The sequence below is a fragment of the Hakea prostrata genome, chromosome 6, assembly GCF_041222555.1.
Source record: "Hakea prostrata isolate BN-2017 chromosome 6, UWA_Hpros_2, whole genome shotgun sequence".
Taxonomy (NCBI): domain Eukaryota; kingdom Viridiplantae; phylum Streptophyta; class Magnoliopsida; order Proteales; family Proteaceae; genus Hakea; species Hakea prostrata.
In genome coordinates this window covers 28,024,148-28,045,461 of record NC_142605.1, presented here as the reverse complement: position 1 = coordinate 28,045,461, position 21,314 = coordinate 28,024,148, and the positions used below count along the sequence as shown (strand labels likewise).

General features: G+C 38.5%; 1 protein-coding gene across 2 annotated transcripts in view; it reads left to right on the top strand.

Annotated features, from left to right (window-relative positions):
- Positions 1 to 21,314, top strand: part of OVA2 (tRNA synthetase class I (I, L, M and V) family protein) — a 56,809-nt gene that overhangs the window by 9,452 nt on the left and 26,043 nt on the right. For both annotated transcript variants that reach the window (XM_089158167.1, XM_089158166.1), the window contains exons 6-9: positions 10,469 to 10,538; positions 16,063 to 16,175; positions 16,360 to 16,428; positions 18,349 to 18,456. In XM_089158167.1, coding sequence (XP_089014293.1) covers positions 10,469 to 10,538; positions 16,063 to 16,175; positions 16,360 to 16,428; positions 18,349 to 18,456 — 360 coding nt within the window. The remainder of the gene's footprint in view (positions 1 to 10,468; positions 10,539 to 16,062; positions 16,176 to 16,359; positions 16,429 to 18,348; positions 18,457 to 21,314) is intronic.

Sequence of the window (21,314 nt, the reverse complement as noted above, 5' to 3'; positions counted from 1 at the left end):
CGTCGATACTAACGATAGTCGAAATATCGATCGGAAATCTGGCTTTTATAACTTAAGTATGTGTCGTTTCGGGTTGATACAATATTGACCGAAATATCGTGTCGTATCGACTGATACAACACGATATTATACATTTTGTGTGCCTATCAATTCATTTCATTTTGACCTTGAATTTTGTAGATATTTCGACAATTTCGGTCCAATTTTCTTCCATGCAACTGACAAGTCCTCTTCCCTTATTTTTTTCATGTTCTTATTCTCTACTTCTGTCTCTCTTCCCCCAGTCTTCTTCTATGTTCTCTCTCTATCTCTCTCTCTCAGGTTATTGTTTTTGTTTGGGAAAATTTCTCTGTCTCCACTCTATCTCTCTATTTTCTCTTATTCCCCTTTCAAAAGTTTCATCTCAAAGCGCCCCTCTCCCCCCCCCCCCCCAAAAAAAAAAAAAAAAAAAAAAAAGAAGAAAATAAAAGAAAAAGAAGTGAACTTTTACCTCTCCTTGTCCCCTAATATTTTAAAATGGTCAAACTACTGTTTGTTTTTACCCTTTTAATCAGTTATGTTGATCTTTTAGGTGTTTTTCGTTTTCTGGTAGAAACAAGTATTTTTTTTTGAATATTTTATATTTTATTTCTTATCATAATCCATTAAAGATGATTAGATGTATTTTTTTTTAAAAATTCTCTCTCTCTTTTATAAGAATCCAATAGAGGAGAAATGAAAATATAAATTAAAAAAAACTTATATATTTGAGGGGGGAAAGAACGGAATAATATAAAATAAAAACACACCTAATGACATATAATGAATTCTTATTGGAAAAAGAAAATTTTGATCACAAAAAGAAAGAAACTACTTTAATCTATGAAAGTGACAAAAATAGAGCGTAATTTTGTCATTTTAAGGTATCAAGCAAGGAGAGGTAGGAGTTCACTTTTCTGGGGGAATCAAAGGTGAAACTTTTGAGAGGGCAGTAAGAGTAAACAGAGAGTAAGCACAGGGGAGTGATAGAAATTTTCCTTTTTTGTTTTTCTGGATTTTCTTCTTGTTCTTCTTCGGTAGGGATGGTTGTCAGTTTGACGAGTCTCATTGCTATGTTGATTGACTCCGCTCGACTTGTACAACCAAATATGGGATTCTTGGACTATGAAACTCAACTATTCCTTGTGACGGGAGTATTGTGGCTTGATTGAATGTAGGGAACTGTCTGGATTTTTTGGTTGGGGGGAGGGGGTTGTGTTGAGGTTTTGGGAGTCACTGAGAGTTTGCAACTGGGTTATGCTATTTGATACTCTGTGCCTCTGCCCCCACTGACTCAGACATCGTTGATCTATCAAACTTCTGATCCTAATTCTAGACTCCATGTTTCCTAAGGTTTCAGTGTTAAGAATTACCTAAATTGCCCTTGACCGCCTCACTTTACTCTGTAGAGGTCAGGTCAGTTGGTCACTGTTGTCCCAAAAATGGGGGTCTTGGTTGTTTCTAATAGCATGACTGCATGAGCTTAGTATTGTATCCAGAGGGACATCATCTGTTCATCAAATGATTCTTTATCACAGTAAATGATTTGTTTTCTTTGCTTGGCAACATACATCTTGTAACACCGGGAGGGAACAAATTCTTAGTGAACAATAAATCATATTGTATTAATTATTATATATGAAGCTTTCAGTCACACAAGTCTACAATATCAGTATTGGGTATTGTATTGGTTGGGTGTATAGTGTTAGTGGTACATATCAAGTGCTATAGATGATGTTGTAACCTGGGCCGAGACAGCCCAAGAAGAGCCAAAGAAGGGGCCCAAGCCCACTCAAAAATAGAAGCCAGTTCAAGAAGGTGAAATCAGCCTAGAGGCATTTTGGTCATCTTCCAGCCCCCTTTTAGGGCTCAATATGGGTTTTGATAAAATCCCCTCGATCCAAGTGTCATCGATCTGCTTTTGTTTTTCTATATGGGTTAGTCAATAATGAATTATGAAGTGTCCAAGTCCTTGCAAGTAAGTTAGTTGTGGATAAGATAAAATTCTTTATCCAAAAGGGTTCTTATCTTTTAGATGTTTTTATTTGGAAGTTGTTTGCTTGAGTCCCAAGTTAGTTATCTTAATAAGATTTCAATCCTAGGGTTCTGATCTCGTAGTAATTTGGTTCCTTTTTGAGTATGGTAGTCTAGAGTTGGCATCCTTATCCATTAGGAAGTCCCAACCCCAGCCAGTGTCTTTAATTTTTAGGCTGTAATTAGCTTCTTCTTGCATTGTAATTTTCAAATTTGATGAGATCGAGTTGAAAGAATGGACTTGAGAGAAGTTGTGGGATCCCGAGATAGGTGACCTGCAGGTGGGTTTGTGATAGTGTTTCTGCAATTTCTCATTCTCTTTTTCTTCTTCAAGCACTCCAGCAGCAGTTCCAGCAAGTCCAGTTTACAGGTAAGTCCAGAATCTCCCCATCCTTTTCCCCACCTTCCCTAACCATCACACCATACCCCTGCCCTCCCTTGTTCTGTGCAACGGTCCCCCCATCCCTGCCTTGCTGCTGCACTGCAACAGCAGTCCTCCTCCACCCCTATGGCTTCCTTAATCATTCCCTTTAGGCCCTACAACCCTCCAAGCCCCTTCCCCCACTTCCCTTAACACCCGCGGGTCTCCTTCCATCTCCTTCCCTACAGCTACTAGAGACCCACCCCCCGCTGCTTCCTTCTCCTAGCCATTAAGCCTCCCTTTGCACTCCAATTAGGTCGCCCCACCCTTTGGAACTTAAACCTGCAAATTAATTTCAGAATTTGGCCTTGTTCTCTAAAGTTTCTGTCTTCTTCTTTAAGAAAATTCTGCAGAATTTTAACTCCATAAACCCTAAGTTCTGAAATTCAGATCTGAACCACTTTCCACAGCAGAGTTTAGAGCTCAAGAGTATTCCAAAACCCTAACACATCCTTCCCCTTTTTCTGGAAATCCTAGGCAACCCTAAGAATCCCGGGAAATCACCAAAATACCCCTAGCCCTAGATACAGGGTTTCATCAATAGAGATGCAGGAAGATGATACACTTTTGGAGCAAAAAGAATATGAAATCCCTTTGGAAGGACTATATCCTATTCCTTTTGTTCTCTTCACATAGTCATTGTAATGGCACTCAACATATGGATGATTTGTAAAAATAGTTATTTGTGTGGGGTGAACTCAACTTGCTCCATGAGAAAGAACACAATCATGTCATGCTAATGAATGCAAGCAATCTTCTATGTGCAAATAATAGATGACATGCAAGTCCATGGTGGGAGATCTCGCTCTCGAGCGAGATCTCGCCACTCAGAAATACCGAGATCTCGACCGAGATGGCGAGATCTCGGTCGAGATATGCCAAAAAATTGGCGGTAGTCTCGGTAGCCCATCTCGGTGAGTTTTAGGGCTCTGGTTGGGCTGAAACTTGGTATTTAGCCTATTTAAGGCCTTTTGAACACATTGGTGGCCTTAGATTTGTGAGAAAATAACCCTAACTATGTCTCCTACGTCGACCCTATGTGTAAAACCGAAATTCTGTGAAATGCAAAGTTAGAGTCTTAGAGAATAGAGATTATAGATATAGAGTTAGAGTCTTAAAGAGTTAGAGACAACATGTAATGTAATTATGTAAAGATATCAAGTAATTCAAGACTTCAAGTTAATGAGTTATCATTTATCAACCATCAAGTATCAAATACAAATATACAATAACATTACACATCGAGTATTCAAGAATCAAGTCAACAAGTGATCAAAGTTCAAACTTCAAACTATCAAAGATTCAAAGTAATGAATTGTTAAACACTTAAATGTCTTCAAAATTTTACAACCATAACTCCATAAGAATTAAAAAGATTACAACTTACAACTTACAAGTTACAAGACTAAGAGTATCACTCAACATTCCGCATCAATTGATTCTGAACGGTGGCCACATATGACTCCCAAGTCAATTGATCACTGAAGTATGCCACATATCGGTTTATATGATCATTATATGTTTGCATGTCAGAATACTGGAGGAATACCAGTGCAGGGATAACTGTCAATTGTGGGTGGGTGAAAGAGCCATTGTTGTTGTTGTTGTTCATATAGTTGTTGAGTATTTGGGTACGGGTTTCTAAACCACTCATTTAACAACCCACCTTCACTCCCATATGCATACTCTCCAGGTGAAGGGTCTTGAGGAATAGTATGACCTTCATAAGAAGAATACCCACTGTAATCTGACCCGGTGCTGTGATCCTCGTAATGGTACCCCGATGACAGGCTCTGCTGTTGTGAATCACTCTGATCTAGGCTCATGCTTCCCATGTTCAATTCAAGATCATGCATGCTCGCATCATCATTCGGTTGCCCCTGCCCTTGCTTTGATCTGCTCTTTCGACTCCTACTATAAGTCCGAGAGATGGGGGAACTGTGGCTCACATGTGTCGGATGACTCGGACCTGGTGGAGGTGAGTCAGGTGACTCCCTTTGTTGACGCTGACTTCCACCAGAAACACGACCAGCCTGACTGCCTCCATGACTCGAACTCGATGTCTGATTTGGGCCACTTGGCCGTCTGGTATGAGTGGTATCATCGGCATCATCATCTGAATCCCCACTACTAGTTGTCACCTCAGTTGTTTGAAGTCGACCAGTGTGGCTCCACAAATGGTACAACCGATCCTTCGATGCCGCTACGAGCAGCCCGACCCTCATCAGAAGATAGGTGCTCAGCCACAACATCTGGGCCCACAGCAGCAGCAATGGTAGGATCAGGCTGCCCTTCTGGCCCATCCAAAGACTGGGCCACCTCGATCCCTAACCCACTGATATATGACATCATCTTCCTCATCTTCTACGGGGGGCTCGTGGAATATATCAGTCAACTCAATCGATTCACGATTGTCGTCATCTATATTATCTTGTATGTGCCCTACTCTCAATCTCATGTTGTAATGCACATACACCAAGTTCTCGAGCCTCTTACTCCCCAACTGTTCCGTACCTTACTATGGATGAGCGAGAAGGTGCTCCGGTTCCTCTCGCAACCAGAGGATGAGCAAGTCTGTAAGAGTACTTTAATTGCTATGTCCCTGAGATTTGGCGCACTAATTCCATATAGAAACCACCAGTCAGCTGCATAACCAAAAATAAGAATGCATTAGCATTAGGCAAGCAAATCTTTATATTTATATAACTTATCAGTTATCATTTATAAAGTTATAGACTTATAGTCTATAGACTTATAGACTTAATGACTTATAGACTTAATGACTTATAGAGTAGTGAACTATTTACCAGGATCAGTTTTTTTCCTAGTTGCAACTGCAGAAGGCTTTCCAAAACTCCCAGAGGCATCCCTGAACTCCTTGATCTGTACACCAATTCTTCAATTATTGTTTATGTATATGCATAATGCACTAATGCAAGAAGTTGAAGAAACAATTGAATAAGTTCTCACCTCTCCATTAATTGTCCCTTGCATGATGGGATTTGACTCAAGCTTCTCCACCACCTCTTGCACCGCAGTCATCAACTTTACATCAAGCCCCAGATCATTCTTGTAATGGTACTTTGGGTTGAGGTAGTAAGCTTGCATTGTGGAAATAAAAATTTTGGTTAGTGACTTAGTGATTTGGTTGTTTACTAACTTACTTGTTTATAAATTATAAGTTATAAGTTATAACAAATAAAGAATTTAAATTAAAGTATACAACAAAAACTTAAAGACTTAAAAGTGACTCACCAGCCAAGTGCAAAGGATGCATCAAGTGCATCTCCCATCTATTATCGATGATCCTCTCGTAGGATTTGAAGGTGCTAGGGGTAGCAGCTCTAACCAACTCTTTCATTTGCTGGAGGGCAGCATATATGTGGGGCATTGTGGGCTTCTTCTCCGAATCCACCATCCTTAAAACAAACACAATAGGCTCTATAATGCCCAGTGTCCTATTCAGCTGCCTCCAAAAGGAATCATCAGCAATGGTTTGTTGGGCTAGTACTGCATCAGGATGGCTAGATCCACGCCAACCAAACCACTCCTCACTTGCAAACATGTGCCGAAGACCCACCACTTTCTTCTGGAAGCTTTTCGAGCTACATAGTTGGTGGCGAATCTAGTCAATCCAGTCCGACTAGATCACCCTTACAAATGGTTCCTCATCATCTTCAAGACATAACCATGGTTATAAATAAAATTACTTACCCTTTTAGCCCTCTCAACCACAGTACTGATTGACTTTCTTTTCCCCAAGTCCTTCAACATAAGATCAATCGAATGAGCAGCACATGGTGTCCAAAAGAGGTGGATCCTGCTGCTCTTCTTCCTCATCAACATTTCACCAGCTTTTTTGAAGTTTGCACCATTATCTGTGACAATTTGGACAACATTCTTTGGCCCTACCTCGAGGACCACCTCCCTAAGAAGCTTGTAAAGGTAGTCAGCATCTTTGATCTTATCTGAGGCATCCACTGACTTGAGGAAGGATGTCTTTCCATTGCAGCTCACCATGAAATTAATGATGGACTGTCTAGTAGGACCAGTCCATCCATCAGCCATCACAGTAACACCATATGTACTCCATTTTTCTTTTAATGATTCAATGTATTCATCCACCTCTTGCTTTACCTTGGGTAAATATTTATTCATTACTTCCCAAGCTGTTGGGCCTTTAACCCCTACACCTGCCCTAGCAACTGCATTGATCATCCCCTGATAGTATGGTGTTTTTGCTACATTGGGTGCAATGTTGTTATAGAGCATGAATTTGCTGATTGATAACCTAGCTTCCTCCTCCCTACTGCCTTCTCTACCTCCAGCAAACATATAGGGAATGCTTCTTTGATAGATGTCTTGTTGGTTGAAGAGGGAGGGGTCTTGGTCAAATGTGGAGTCATAATGTGTAGTCTTCCTCCTCCTCCTTTCGGTCCTCTCAGTCTCAGTTCCCTGAAAACTATGTCTAGGTGGCATGGATGCCCCTGACCCCGAACCACCTGCTCCCCTTGTTTGTTCATATTGCCTCACACTATCAGCATGTAAGGACTGTCTGCTAGCTTCCATTGCAGCCTTCATCTGTCTCCATTCGGCTCGTGACTCAACACCCATAACCCTCCTCCTCTCTTCATCATCGCTTGATTCCTCATCAACATCAAGAGTAGGTCTAGATAGCACTATATCCTCAAATTCCCTTTGCTTTTGTGCCATCTCTTCCTTTTTTTGTTTTCCTCCCCTTAAAGTTGCTGCAATTGTTTTTTGGACTTCATAAGGAACCCTGGGACACTTGGCAACATCTTTATAACCACCAGCCAAATGTTGCTTTAATCTGGTTGAACCACCAGAATTCAAAGTCTTGAGGCAATACTTGCATCGGGATTTCTTCTTGTCAGCAGTCAGTGGATCCCCATGTTGCCAAGCAATGTCCTGAGTCCCACTACCAGTGCCGCCACTCCCACTAATTGCCATTTAAGATTCAAATGTACAGCACTGAAAGTCTGAAATACATACATGAATCATGAATATTCTCAAATAATCATTAGAATTAAAATACATAAAAACATGTAAAAACAATTTATAAAACAACAAAACACACACTTTGTTCTAAGATAACATATATACACTGCTCAAACAAACATGTTAGTATTTTTAAAATAAACTACATAATATGAGCATCATTTAAAAAAAAAAAAACAGATAAATTTTTAATAACATATTAGTTTTTATATAAAACAACAAAACACACACTTTGTTCTAAGATAACATATATACAATGCTCAATAAGACATGTTTGTATTTTTAAAATAAACTACATAATATAAGCATCATTTAAAAAAAAAAACAGATAATTTTTTAATAAAATATTATTTTTCATAATTATTTTATTTAATTATTTAAATAAAAAAAGTTAAAAAAAAATACAGCAAGCATGATAATCAAAATATTAATACATGAGATTGTAGCCCTCTAAATGTAGTTTAACATAAATAATAATCACATTCATATCATAAGTATTTATTTATAATCTTTAATTTTAATTTTTTAGATAATATATTTTTTAAATACGAAAATTCAAAAAAAAAATAAATTTAATAACAGAAAATTAAATTTTGTTTCCATGAAAGTGTAGATCTAAGTTTGAACATCAACATATATTTATATCACACTCATACAATCATTGTAGAACCTTGTATTTGAAAAAAATCAAATTTGGGGGAAAATCTTACATTTATTGAAGATCCCTTGAAATATGCTTCAATTTGTTGTTGTAGATGAGTTGATGATGTTGCTATGTTGAATCCCCAACAAATTCCGGCCAAAAATGAAGTTTTCCGGCCAAATATGGGCTTCCAGCGAGATAGAGGAGAGAGAGAGGAGAGAGGAGAGAGAGAGGCGAGAGATGCCTCTCTCGAGCGAGACAGGGGCTTTAAAAAGCCCCTAAAGCAGCCAAAAAAGTCCCGTTGACGAGATCTCGCCGAGATATTGGCGAGATCTCGAGCGAGATCTGCGAGAGATTGCAGATCTCGCCAGAGATCTCGTCTCGCCTTTCTAAAAAGGCGAGATCTCCCACCATGCATGCAACTATGGTGCCATGGTGGTCATTAATTTGTGGTACTATTTCTGACAATACTGCAGCTATGGTCATAGTATTTAATCTTGTTTCAGAACTCAGAAGGTCATTTCTACTAGACCAAAAATTTCAAGATACTGAAATTTCAACTGGAACATTTCGACAATACAATGTATATTTAGACTTAAGTTTTTGAAACTAGTTAATAGAAAATTCTGAATATATTGCTTTTTTCCCTTTTGACATAATATTTTGTTTCAGCCTGACCAAAATATCTATAATCTTGACATTTTGACAATATATTTTAAACTATGGCTATATACAATGAAACATTGGCCATGTCTTTCTCTGACTTTGTTTTGGGTGGATTGTGGTTCTTTGCTTTATCTATGGTATGGATGATCTGCCACTTCATCTATATGGAGGATATTTAAACTCTGCTATGGGGATCTGGGAAGTTCCAACTATGGGTATTAGAGAGGAGCCAAACTTTATGTATATGCAAGAGTCAACTGATTACTGAACAACAGACATAGACCTTTGGGAATCACTGAAGATTTTACTGTTTGGAACGGGTGTCAAGTATCAATGAAGATTCAATCATGGCAATCATTGTAGATTTGTTTTGACAGAATTTGGAATGAACCTTACTAGAAAGAGGGGTCTGCAATGGACTCCAGGACTTGTGGGTTACTGGTTTAAAACCCCTTCCCAAGAAATTATATTATTGATTTTTTTTCTTTTGATTAACAGGTATTGAGAGTTTTTTTTTAATCTTTTTAGGAATCTGTTATTAGATAGCCTAATGTAGAAGAAGAAGAAGAAGAAGAAGAAGAAGAAGAAGATTAGAGAAGGAAGAAAAATCAGATTCTGATGACTAGATTTAAGGAGATTGTCAGTAGAAACCAAGACTCAAAACGTGGTTTTTAAGGCATCCTGGTCACAGAAAAGTTTCTAATTGGCAAGATGAATGGTTGCAATAGTGTTCAAGATGCCAAACAAACAGCAGCTGCCACCACCATCGCTAAAGCCTAGGGATGGAAAGGGTGTTGCGCCTGACACTAAGAAGAAGAAGAAGAGGATGTGTCTTTGTTTGCTGCCTATGTTAGAAATGAAAGTGGGGAACCTAGGCCTAGGGTGTTCTTTTTTTCCTTTCCTTTTTATCAAATTTGATTTATTTTATTTAAGTTAAACTGCCAAAAGCAAAATATCTAGTACTCGATCAGAGTTGATGAACTTTTTATCAAATCAGGGCTTCCAATCTTCTCTGATGGAGAACCAGCCATGCACAGAGCTTACAAGCTTCTCACAAGAAGAGAACCAATGCACGCTCTATCTTCCAAGCCTTGAGAACCTCCATAGCCTTTAAAGGTTTTGATATTTCAATCAACAAAGCTCCAAAAGTCAAGAATCCCTGGGTTCTGAGTTCAAATCCCCTGAAGTCAAAAATCCATGGGTTTGAAAAACAATTCCTTGACAAAACACCTAAATTGTTTGCCCTGGGAAAAGAATTTTGCTTTGCTTGATAAATTTGCATTCTTCTTTCAACTAAACAGTCTATGAGAATAAGTGATCTGATTCTGTCTCACCTTTCTTTACTTACTGTTTCTTTCCCCACAAACGTTGGTTTTTTTTTGGAGGGTGCTGGGGTGGAGGTTAAATTTTGTACTAATCCCAATTCCATATGAATTTGCATTTTGTTTTTACAACATGGAGACTCATAGATGTTGAAATGCTAGAATGTGCATTGACAAAATCTGAAAAACAGTAAGCATATCTATTGGTTAAATTTCTTTGACAAGGTCGAGGGGAATTTGTTTTTATCTAAATCTTTTTTGTGAGCACATTTTTTGTTTTCAGATTCTTTTCATGCAGTCCTTATTCATAACTATTCATCTACATATTTTTTCGAATATTTGCAGCTTCTTCAAAATTGTAAGGTTCATTACGTTCCTGGATGGGATTGCCATGGCCTTCCAATTGAGTTGAAAGGCAAGTATTGCTTGTTTGCTGGTCTTGTTATTGTTGACATCTCTTCTTGAATCATATGTTACGTTCTGGCTTGTCAAGATTTATGTTATTGTCTAACTTGTCATGATGATGCTTTTTAACTTCAAATATAAAAAGAGGGCCAAGTAGGTATAAATTTCCAGCTAATGGATGAACTTATGTTGTATGTATTAAGAATCGAGAAAATGGGTAAATGCTCTGCTAATTCTTAGCCTTTCTTTTTGGGGGGGGGGGGTGTAAACTCTGCTACTTCTTATCACTTTCTCAACAACCTTGATCAGTTATTTTAAAATGGTGGGAATATGAGGTATGGGATTGTCAACATTCATCATCATATGATGGCATGATCAATTCCTATTATATGTGGAAATTTTTAGATGTAAAATGAGATTTTAATCTGTTGAGTAATCCATGTCACAATGTCGTATGGTTATCATGTACCTTATGTCACGACCCCAGTTTTCACATGCTTGGTGGGGCCCACATCATGGACATTCCACTAAGGCACGTGACAGCTCCTCTCATTATCACCTCTTTATAATCAATAAAAACAAAATGCTAGACAAAACAGGATCTGCGTGGGAGTCTAGAGATAATTTAGAATTTTATTATTTATTATTGGGATAATCATGTAACAATCTAGGATAAGTTTAGTTAGTTTTAAATTCCAAGAGTCCTGAAGGATCCTTTTGTTAGTTTTAATCCAAGAGCATAAATATAAAGTCCAGCTATTGAGTATGTCCTTGCGTTATAACATGTCTTCTAAGATTTCCTTCTTCCCCCATCTTCTTTATACCCCTTCTATGCCAAAAAAAAAAGAAAAAAAGGGCGGACAAAGCGCCTCACCTTTCAACAATGTCTAGTCAAGAACATACAGTTGCAAAAGAATATATATATTCACAGTCTAGTTATACAAACATCGAACATAACGAAAGGAATGTGAATTTACATCTTTAACTTTAAAGGCATTGACAGGTGGCAACACCCTTGCCTTTATTATGAATCTGAGTACCTGTCAACATTTACAATAGTGAGCTTTGCGGCCCAGTAAGCAACATAAACAACCATGTAATTAAGTCAGGCAGTTTATCATGCATTAATTATCACATCAAAATCATATAACATCATACATTCCAAATTTTCCTTTCGTTTTCCTTTTCCATTATCCTTTTCCTGTTCCTTTTTCCTTTCTTTTCTTTTTCCTTTTTCCTTTTTCCTTTTCCTTTTTCCTTTTCCTTTTCCTTTACTTGCATTTCTATTATTTGACATTATAGTCTTGAGCCTAGGCAAATCCAAAGGATGCGCATATCTCTTCACCACTGAAGTGGCTTCTGTCTCTTCACCACCGAAGTGGCTTTGTCTCTTCACCACCGAAGTGGCTTCGTCTCTTCACCACCGAAGTGGCTTTGTCTCTTCACCACCGAAGTGGCTTTGTCTCTTCACCACCGAAGTGGCTTCGTCTCTTCACCACTGAAGTGGCTTCTAGGCACAAGGCCTTGTACACCTCGTGGATTGCCATCGGTACAGACTCAATCTTTTCACTTTTCAGTCTTGCTTCATGCCTTCCCATTTGGGTACATAAGTACCAGGACTTACAAAAGCCATTACATTTTATTCCTTTTTCTTTTACTCTTTTCATCTTCAATTCCAATATTGCATCACCATGCTCTGCCCATTTCAATATACATTTTTCATTTCAATCATCATTTAGTATCATATGAGTAAAGTTGGACACAACTCCATACAATTCAATCATTTAAACATGAGAGCATGATATCATTCAATCTCATCTGAACACAGTTCATGACATTCCATCATTTACATATGAGAGCATGATAATTTACATTTAACATGCATAAACATTCTTGCAAATTCATGATGAACAGTTCAAGAACACTATCAACATTTCATTCAAGCTGTTCAATCAAGTCATTGAGCTGTCATCCAATTCCATGCATTTTGTTCAATACACAAAGGCATATATCATGCACTTTCCATAAATTGCATCAACGAATAGATAAAATAGACTTTATGTTACCATATGCATGCTACATATCTATTAAAGGAAAACACCCACTTATCATACATAGGTTGGTCAATATTACTTACCTGATTATGTTCCATGCGTGTGGGTCTTGACCCAGGTTCCGTTAAAATCCGCTCGCCCTCCTGCATCCCGAACAATTAACGGCTATTACAAAAACTCAGGAGCCAACAGGGAATTGTTTCTTTTTATATTATTTCCTCTCTCCTCTTCCTTTTCTCTCTCCTCTTCCTTTCCTCTCTCCTCCCCACGGTCTTCCTCTCTCTCCTTTCTTGTCTTACTCTTCTCTCCACTTTTCCTCCACTCCTTCTCTCTCCACTTCCTCTCCACTCCTTGTCTCTCCTTTCTCCTTTTCATCTTCTCTTTCCTTCTTTAACGTTCTGCAACTCCTCTTTCTCTTTCTTTTCTCTCTCCTCTTTACCTCTCCTCTTGCTTCCTCTAATGGCTTCTTCTCCCTCTCTTATATCTTCACTTCTTCTCTCACCTGTCTTCTCTCTCTCTAATTTTGCCTTCACCAATATCTCTTTTTCCTTCCTCTTACCTCTCTTTTCTCTCCGTCTGCCGTTCTGGGTCTTCTCTCTCTTATGCTCATCACTTCTTCTCCCGGTGTATTCTCCGGTTAAACGCAGGGAGAAAAGCTCTCAAATTAACTCTCTCTCTCCTCCTCTCCACTTCGCTTCTCTCCTCTCCTCTTAATTCTTCTGCAACGAATTCTTCTGCAACGAATTCTTCACTCCCCTTTCCTCTTCTCTCTCCTCTCCTCTTCTCATTTACTCCTGCCCTATCACTTTCTCTCTTAACTCCCTTATTAAAATCACAAAGGTCGGTGGGAAAGTGGGAGGTGTCACCTCCTCCCTCTTTCCCTCCTCCACTCACCGCCTTTCCCTTTTTCAAACCCTATACAGGTACACCTCACCACTCTAGGGGAGAGAGTCCCTCTATCTCCTCATTTCTCACATTTTATAATATATATAGTAATATATTACATATATATTTATGATATATATATATATACACACACACACACACACATATACTTACCTCATGGGCTTCTTTATGGACTCGTGGGTCCACTTTTTTACTTACACAGGGCCTACTTTGGGGTGTGAATATTCATACCTCTGGGTTCAGAAATTTACGTTGATCATTGCCTCGTTTTCAGTTTAGTCAAATTTTACTGTTGTGGGTCCCACAAGCGATGTCTGACCTCGATCACAATGACACGTGCACCCACAATAATAAAATACTAATAGAAAAATATGCGAGGCATTACACCTTATGTACATGGTATCTGCCATGTGGTAGCTCTATGAGGACTAACAATTAGACTTGAAGGTATTTGCTCTAGTCTTCAACTAGAAAAGTTCTAATAGAAGATTAGAATAGTAGGATCACTTAGGGATATTTCTGTAGCTTGTGTCAAACAAATTATAAATTAAAAAAAGGTGAATCCGGTGCCGAAGGCTTCTGCACAAGCAAAGTCCTTTTTTCTTCTTCTTTTTATTTTTTTATTTTTTTATTTTTTTTTGGGGGGGGGGGGGGGGGGAGGTTTGCTATGCGGTCTTACCCCAGCAATTTTTGGTGAGAGGCTGTTTCGATGCTTTGACCTTAGGCTACAACTATGGTCCATTGTTCATTTCGCCAAGGCCTGCCGCTTCAAACAAATCATTAATTTAGGTTAAAATTGCAATTAATGGGCTTGTCTGCTGAGAGAATTGACCTGCAGAGTCCAATCTGATTTTGTAAATGGAATAGTAGCATCCTGAATGAGTCGTACTGCTATTGAAATATTTAATAATCGATGGAGATGCAAAGTTCAAACATTTGTACACAGTGGACTTTAAAGTTTCCATAGGACCAGCCTTCAACCTAGCTTTTGAGCCCAGCAGTTTAAGTCATTTTTCAGGCTCAGTTTGGGCCAGGTTTGGGCCCATTAATGCTCTTTACCATGTCTTCTGTAGAAAGTTAGGGTCTTTGTCATTTTGGTTCTACTTTTAGTTGTTGCTGTCGTAACCACATACTACATTCTGTATCTGTAATGGACTAACGGTGACTACTTTTCTTAATAAGAAGTCAGGCTGAAAAGAAACCTGTTAATTTCAAAATGGTATGGATAAGAGTGTTACAAGTAGTTAAGTCCAAGCTCTAATGCTAAAAAGAAAAAGGGAAAAAACCCTGAGAGACTGTTTCTCCAAGTCTCTCTTTACATACATGAGTCTCAAAAGGCTTGAAAGTTGGAACCTTCAGGAAAAAGGGATATTTGCATTCGAATTTTGAAAACAAATCTTGCTCAAGTGCAGAAAATTGACTTCTAGTAGTCCATAATGTTTGCTTCTCCAAAAAAATATAAGATGATTTGACCAAAAATGCAAAATCCTCTATTTTTATATATTTATTTATTTATGAGTTTCCTTGTCTGTTAGGACAAGCGCAAAATAGGAAAAATTGGGCTATCACCGTAAAGTTGAGTTTGAGTTGGTTTTGGACTTCGAGTCCAATTCAATTTTCTGTCTTCTGAGTTTTATTTCTATTCTACTTCTTAAACTGATGTAGTCTAAAGTTATAAATAAAGGTAAAGGTATTGGGAGTCTTACGATTGATAGTAAGCTCCAAATAGTACATCATGAGCAGATTTCTCTCTTTCTCTCTTCTTCTCTTCTCGAACTTCTGTTTCATTTACACAGTCTAGCAAGTTTATCACTGGAAACTCACAATACTCTTTGTGTGTGTGTGTTTAATTTTTTTTAATTTGCATTAATGTGTACCAAAACCAAGTCAAAGCCCAAACTTTTTTCGGAATGCAGAAATCAAGACCTTGCATTCCTACAGAGTTGCATCCAGCTTTGTTTGATCTTTTTCAAAACTGAAATTTCTCACGAAATCTCAGTGGTTTTGGCCAAGATTTTGATCTACGTTTTGGATTACAGTCCTTGTAATTCTAAATGTACATGCTAACTTGACAAACTTGCCCTTGATTTCATAAGTCAGGGATTGTTTTCATTAGCCATTAAGCCCACTACCCGAACAGGCACAATCTTAAAATTGTCCTAGATCAACCCCCTAAACCTCGTCAATGGTATGTCTCTTAGTTGATTACTATCTCATTTTTTTATATATTTTCTCATACTTGTTTTGCCAAAATATTTTCCCTAAAATGAATTTATTATATGTAGAGTTTACAATTCAAGTTTTGGTTAGTTTACTGGTCTTAGCAATCAAAGGTTTCTGCTTTATGAGTAGCATCTCATTGTCAATTAACTGGCACTGTCCCTCTCCGATACTGCCTTTTGAATCTAAGTCTGCAAATTTTCACCTGCAACCAAGGAAGTTACAATTTAGAGACCTGGAGGGCCTGAAAGAATGATATTGAAAATATTTTGACCTGAACTGGAATGAAGAGAGATTATCTTTACATTCTCCACTTGGGTAATTTACTAATTTAGTGATTCTGTTGAGTTTCAGTTCTACAGTCAATCGATCGAGATGCCAGAAGGGAGCTCACACCACTGAAGTTGAGAGCTAAGGCTGCCAAATTTGCAAAAGACACTGTTAAAACTCAGATGAAATCTTTCAAGGTGGTTTTTATTTTTATCTGCATTTAGATTTATCTTTAATTGCTGGTTTTATATCTGCAGTTTACAATTTTAATAGACTCACAGTGAAATGTAAGTCAAATGCAAATATAATGCTACAAATAAATGTGTTCATTTATTGAGGGAAGGGTTAAATGCTATGTTTTCCTTCTTTCAATTGTTGCAGCGCTATGGGGTTTGGGGTGACTGGAATAATCCGTATTTAACTCTTGATCCAGAATATGAAGCTGCTCAGGTACGTTTTACTACTTGTTTCTCCTTTTACTATTTTGATGCTTGAAATCAGTTTGAGGTCAATTGTTTTCTATGAGTATTGGGAGCTTGAAATCAGTCCAATATGAATTATATTGAAGGAGATCTATGTGTTCATTTGATACTTCTGGAGAGGATTGAGATGGTTCTTCGACTGTTTATTTTCCTCTAGTGTTGGCATCCATCAAGCATTCCTCTTTTCTCCTCACTCTCGAGGTCCTCTCTGGAAATATCCAAGCCAAGACAGACCAGCATCTGATTTCTTCCCTACTGTTGCAAGTCCCTTACCCTTACCCATCTTGCCTTGACAAATAATCTAATGATTTTCTGTTCAGCCTTCCACTCCTTAGCTTCCATCATGATTCGTGATCTCCTACAATATTTCAATCCCTATCTGGACTTCTGCTCAACCACCTAAAACTCAAAACTTTCTCTCCAGGGTGTCCCATTCTGTCTCAGCCTCCCTCCTCCATCTTAAGGCTTCTCTTTACTCTGATTTTGGATCTGATCTGCAAAAGGCTTCAGCACTAGAAAGGCTTTTTCTTATGTTGGTAGACTTCTGCTAATTAAATTGGTCTTTCAGTCTTTTTACATCTTTCTAAATCCTCAATCCATGCCATTGAGTCTCTCTCTCTTTTTTATCCTTTTGTGCGTGTGGCTTCATTTGGAAAATTTAAAAGAACCCCAAAGTCCTCCATCCAGTCGGTTGGGCTTCTACTTGGCAACTGAATCTGAAGATTTGAAGCTTTTGGTTGTAACTTTGCTGGCCTTCCTAACTAATCTGGAAAATCTGTTCCAAACAAGATTCCATTTAGGGTCAGTTGAGTTTATTCCGACCTTCTTAAATCTGATCTTGTTTGGATTATAGCTAGTCCAGCCAACCCCTCTTGTGTCTGGAGGGAAATCCTGCTCCTTCGACTCCTAGCCCTCAATCCCATTTTTTCCAGTGATTGTTGATGGATCTACCTCCTTTTGGCTTGACCCTTGGCATCCTTTAGGCATATTTTATAATCTGGTGGGCACCTGTTCAGTTTATACTCTTGGGTCACTAAGAGCGCCCCCACCCCTTTTTTATGTCCTGTTGCTCTTGGTCTTCCCTCTACAACCCCCCTCCATGAGTCTTACCCAAGTTTAGTCCTCTCTTACCCCTCCCTCCAGATAATATGTGTAGTTCCTTTGCCGCACTGGCATCTTTTCCACATCTTAGTTCGGCACTTCAATAGACACCACTCTCCCTTGGTACCCTGGTGCAAGCTAGTTTGGTTTAAAGGCCATATTTGCCACCTCTTCACCTGGAGAAATTCTACCCTTTACCTCTCTCCATCCAAGCTTTTGTTCTCCACCTCCATAGCTATAGTCCCCTCTTCTTGCACCCTCTGTTGGAATGGTATTGAGGATGTTGAAAAGCTTTTTTGCCCCTCTTGTCCTTTAACATGCTCCTTTGGAGAAAAGTTGCTTGCCGCCCTCCATTGGTCTGTGTAGGACCTGCCCTACCTTTTGATAGAGCATGGCTTTGGCTGGTGTTGTCCTTTTCAGGTTCTTCAATGTGTGACACCATTCCCAAAGTTATTTTTGGAAGCCCATCTCAAACAATGTCAGCTCCAGTTTCTTCTTGTTTCCTCAGAAGCCTCTTGTGGCACCCCATGGAACAGGCACAGTGTTGTTGACTCTGCACTTAACCCCTCCCTTTTGTCGCCTACTAGGTCATCCTCCTCAACTTGTGGCTTTTTATATAGTTGGGTCCCCCCCCCCCCCCCCCAATTTCCCCGTCTTTTCCCCTTTCCCCTTCAGAACTTTTGGAAATGAATTTCTTTATTCACAGAGAAAAAGTGGATTTGTGTCTACCTGTTATGCCTGCAGGGTTGCTAAAAACTTTTCTCCTGCATTCTTTTTGCACTGCTAGATTGAAGTGTTCGGTCAAATGGTTATGAGAGGATATATCTATAGAGGCCGTAAGCCAGTCCATTGGAGTCCTTCATCACGCACTGCTCTGGCAGAGGCTGAGTTAGAGGTAAGAAATTTATGATTGTTTTAGTTTGTATCACCAAGTCAAATCCAGAAATATTTTCTATTACTATGTTTGATATGTGAAGTTGGTATGTAAACTATCTGATGCAGTTAAAAAGAAGAAAAGGGACTTCATACTGGTCAACCACATACATTCTTTCCTATGGAGTACAAGAGTATGTCTGGTCAACTTGGCCATGGATTGGTTAGGAATTGATGATTAGATTGTGTCCTAGAAGTCACTGGAATTATCCTGTTACTTTTCAATTTTGCTTTTTATGATAGTTTTCAGAGTCCTAGTTGGAATAGGATCCCTTCTAGCTGGTTACAAGTCTGGGTAGTTAAAGTTGGAATATTTTTTTTCTTCTTTTTCTTAGGGAGTCTCCTTGGAGTCTTGGTGTAGGGTAAGGTATTAGTCACCCCCATGCTGTGTTGCTATGGAGAATTAAGTCTATAGGTACACATACAGGTCTATGGTCATAACCAACGATTTGATGAATTGGAGTCTCAGTTTTCTGGTGAAATTAGTTTTGTGCAAGGATTGCAATATTACTTGGTGGACTCCAAGGAAGCTGGATTCTTGTCTAGTTCAATTTTCAGTTTAGTTTATTCATCATTTATATTTGTGGCGTCCCTGTTTTGTTTTTCTACCTATTTTCAGCTTGCTTTCTAGTGTCATAACCCTCTCAGTTCTGCTTTGTTTCATCTGAATTTTCATGTAGTGGACTCAGGGCCTAATATTTCTTTTAACTACTTTGCTCTGGATATCACTGTTGAAGTCTCAGCCCTACAGAACCTGTTTTCCAAATTTCAGTAGGAGTATACCCTGCACAGCAGTGTCCAGGTCTCAGGTTCTTGAGCTTTTCAGTAGGCAGCTCTTTGTGTCTTCTTAACTGAGTGGTTGACCACAAAATGAGGTCTGACTGACCTTTCTGTTTCAATTTACAAAATATCTCATTGCATTGCTTATTTTTGTCTTTTGGACTTTGGAGATCCTAGGGTGAAGTCTTTTTCTAGGTTAGGATCGGATTTGCTTTTCCATTACTCTTTGTTGCAATTAGGATTGTCCAGTTGGGCCTCAGAAGATTCTCTTTTGGTTCATTGTTAGATTCTGTGGACCTTGGGCTTTAGCATTTATGTTTTGTTTTATGACTTTTCCAACGTAATGGCTTGAATTATAGATGACGTTAACATATTTGTATTTCAATCTTGTTTTTGTTAGACTGAAATGGGCGAAGTTTTGCCAAAACGGTTTATTTTTTGCCAGCATGGTTCAGTTTGCCTTTGTGGGGGGAAACAGCTAATCGACTAATGATACCTATTCGTCCAAAAAACAAAAAAAGTTCCAATACTTAAGGAAAATCTTATTTCAACCTGCATAACATGTAAATCTGTATATTGCAAGAAAAGTTGCGTGAAGTTGTAATATGGTACTTGTTGGCAGTGTTTGCTGAGATTTTCGAGATTTCAACCATACTTGGTTAAATCCTGGTACTCTCTTTAACCCAACTTTGGGCCGCTGGGTTCTTTTCCCCTGATTGTTTTCTGCTTTCTAGTTTTGATATTTTGAACCAGATCTGTGCATTAGTTTCTTTTAACAGACCCGTTAGTTTGTAATTCTGAAGTGATCTATTTGATCACCAGACCTCTTTATCCATAATAAGAATGGAGAGAACAGAATTACAATAAAGGACACTGTCTGCGAGTTACCGTTCACGTGAACAGTAACCACAAACAATGTTAAATAGTAAGCACCCTAAAAGACCAAATACCCCCATAGTAATTTGGAGTACATTATATTAGATGTGCCCAACTTGAAAAGATGATACAGCTTTTCAGACAGCCCCTTGGTGATAATATTAACTAGCCAGTTTAGAAAACTGCACAAGGAGAGCACAAACCAGGCATGGTTCTAACTTCAGCTTGACTTCGTTGTAGAATATTCTGTATATCTTACCTCATGTTCTGTCAGTGCATAAGTTCCTTTCCTTGTGTGAGGGCTGCCTTGCAGTTATCTCTGTCTGTCAACTGATCAACAATGGCTTTTTGATTGGAGGTTAGCTGCTGAAACACCTCCAACATCCTAGCCATAGATTTGGCGGTGGCTCTGGAGTAATTGAGAGTGTGCTTGTTTACTTGATTACACGGATTTGAAATTCTTGGAATTATGAGTTGGCCTATTAATAACTATTAGGTAATATAACAGTTACAGAGAAAGGATAACTTTACATTGTGCTAACAACAGTTTCTCTGTTTGTCAAAAACTTCGTAAGTCATCCTGAGAAACCAAGTTGACACTTTTTTATCCCCAAAACAAGTTAATAGAGTATCCTTAGTATTTCTCACAGTAGAGAGCAAATTAAGAATTAGCTGAAGTGGCCAATGAGATCTGCTTGGAGCAGGAAGAAGATCCAGAACATCTTGGCCTCTACATCATATTGGTTGAACATGGCAGGAGAGACATTGGGCATAATCTTATCCTTTTCTCATGCTTACAAACTCAACTTCCAAAAAATGTCAGAAACTAACCACCCACAGTTAACGACCAGTCCCGTCGTGGAAAATTGTTTGAACCCATCCTCTTGGGTTATAAGCTCCCACACAGATCCAAACAGATGTATGTACATTGATCCACCTAGATAAATTTAATGAGCAACTATCCTGCACTGATTCCTGCTAGAGAAATTTTAAAATATTATTAGCACTAGATAGATTGAAGTCCAACAGTAGGAGGGCTGGGATCATCTTTAAGCCAAGAGTTAACTCTAATGATAATTTCCATAGGATCAGGCTGAATGTTGCTATGAAATGTGAATAACATTGTTTCTCAAAGACTGAATAAAATATCAAGTTGTGAATATC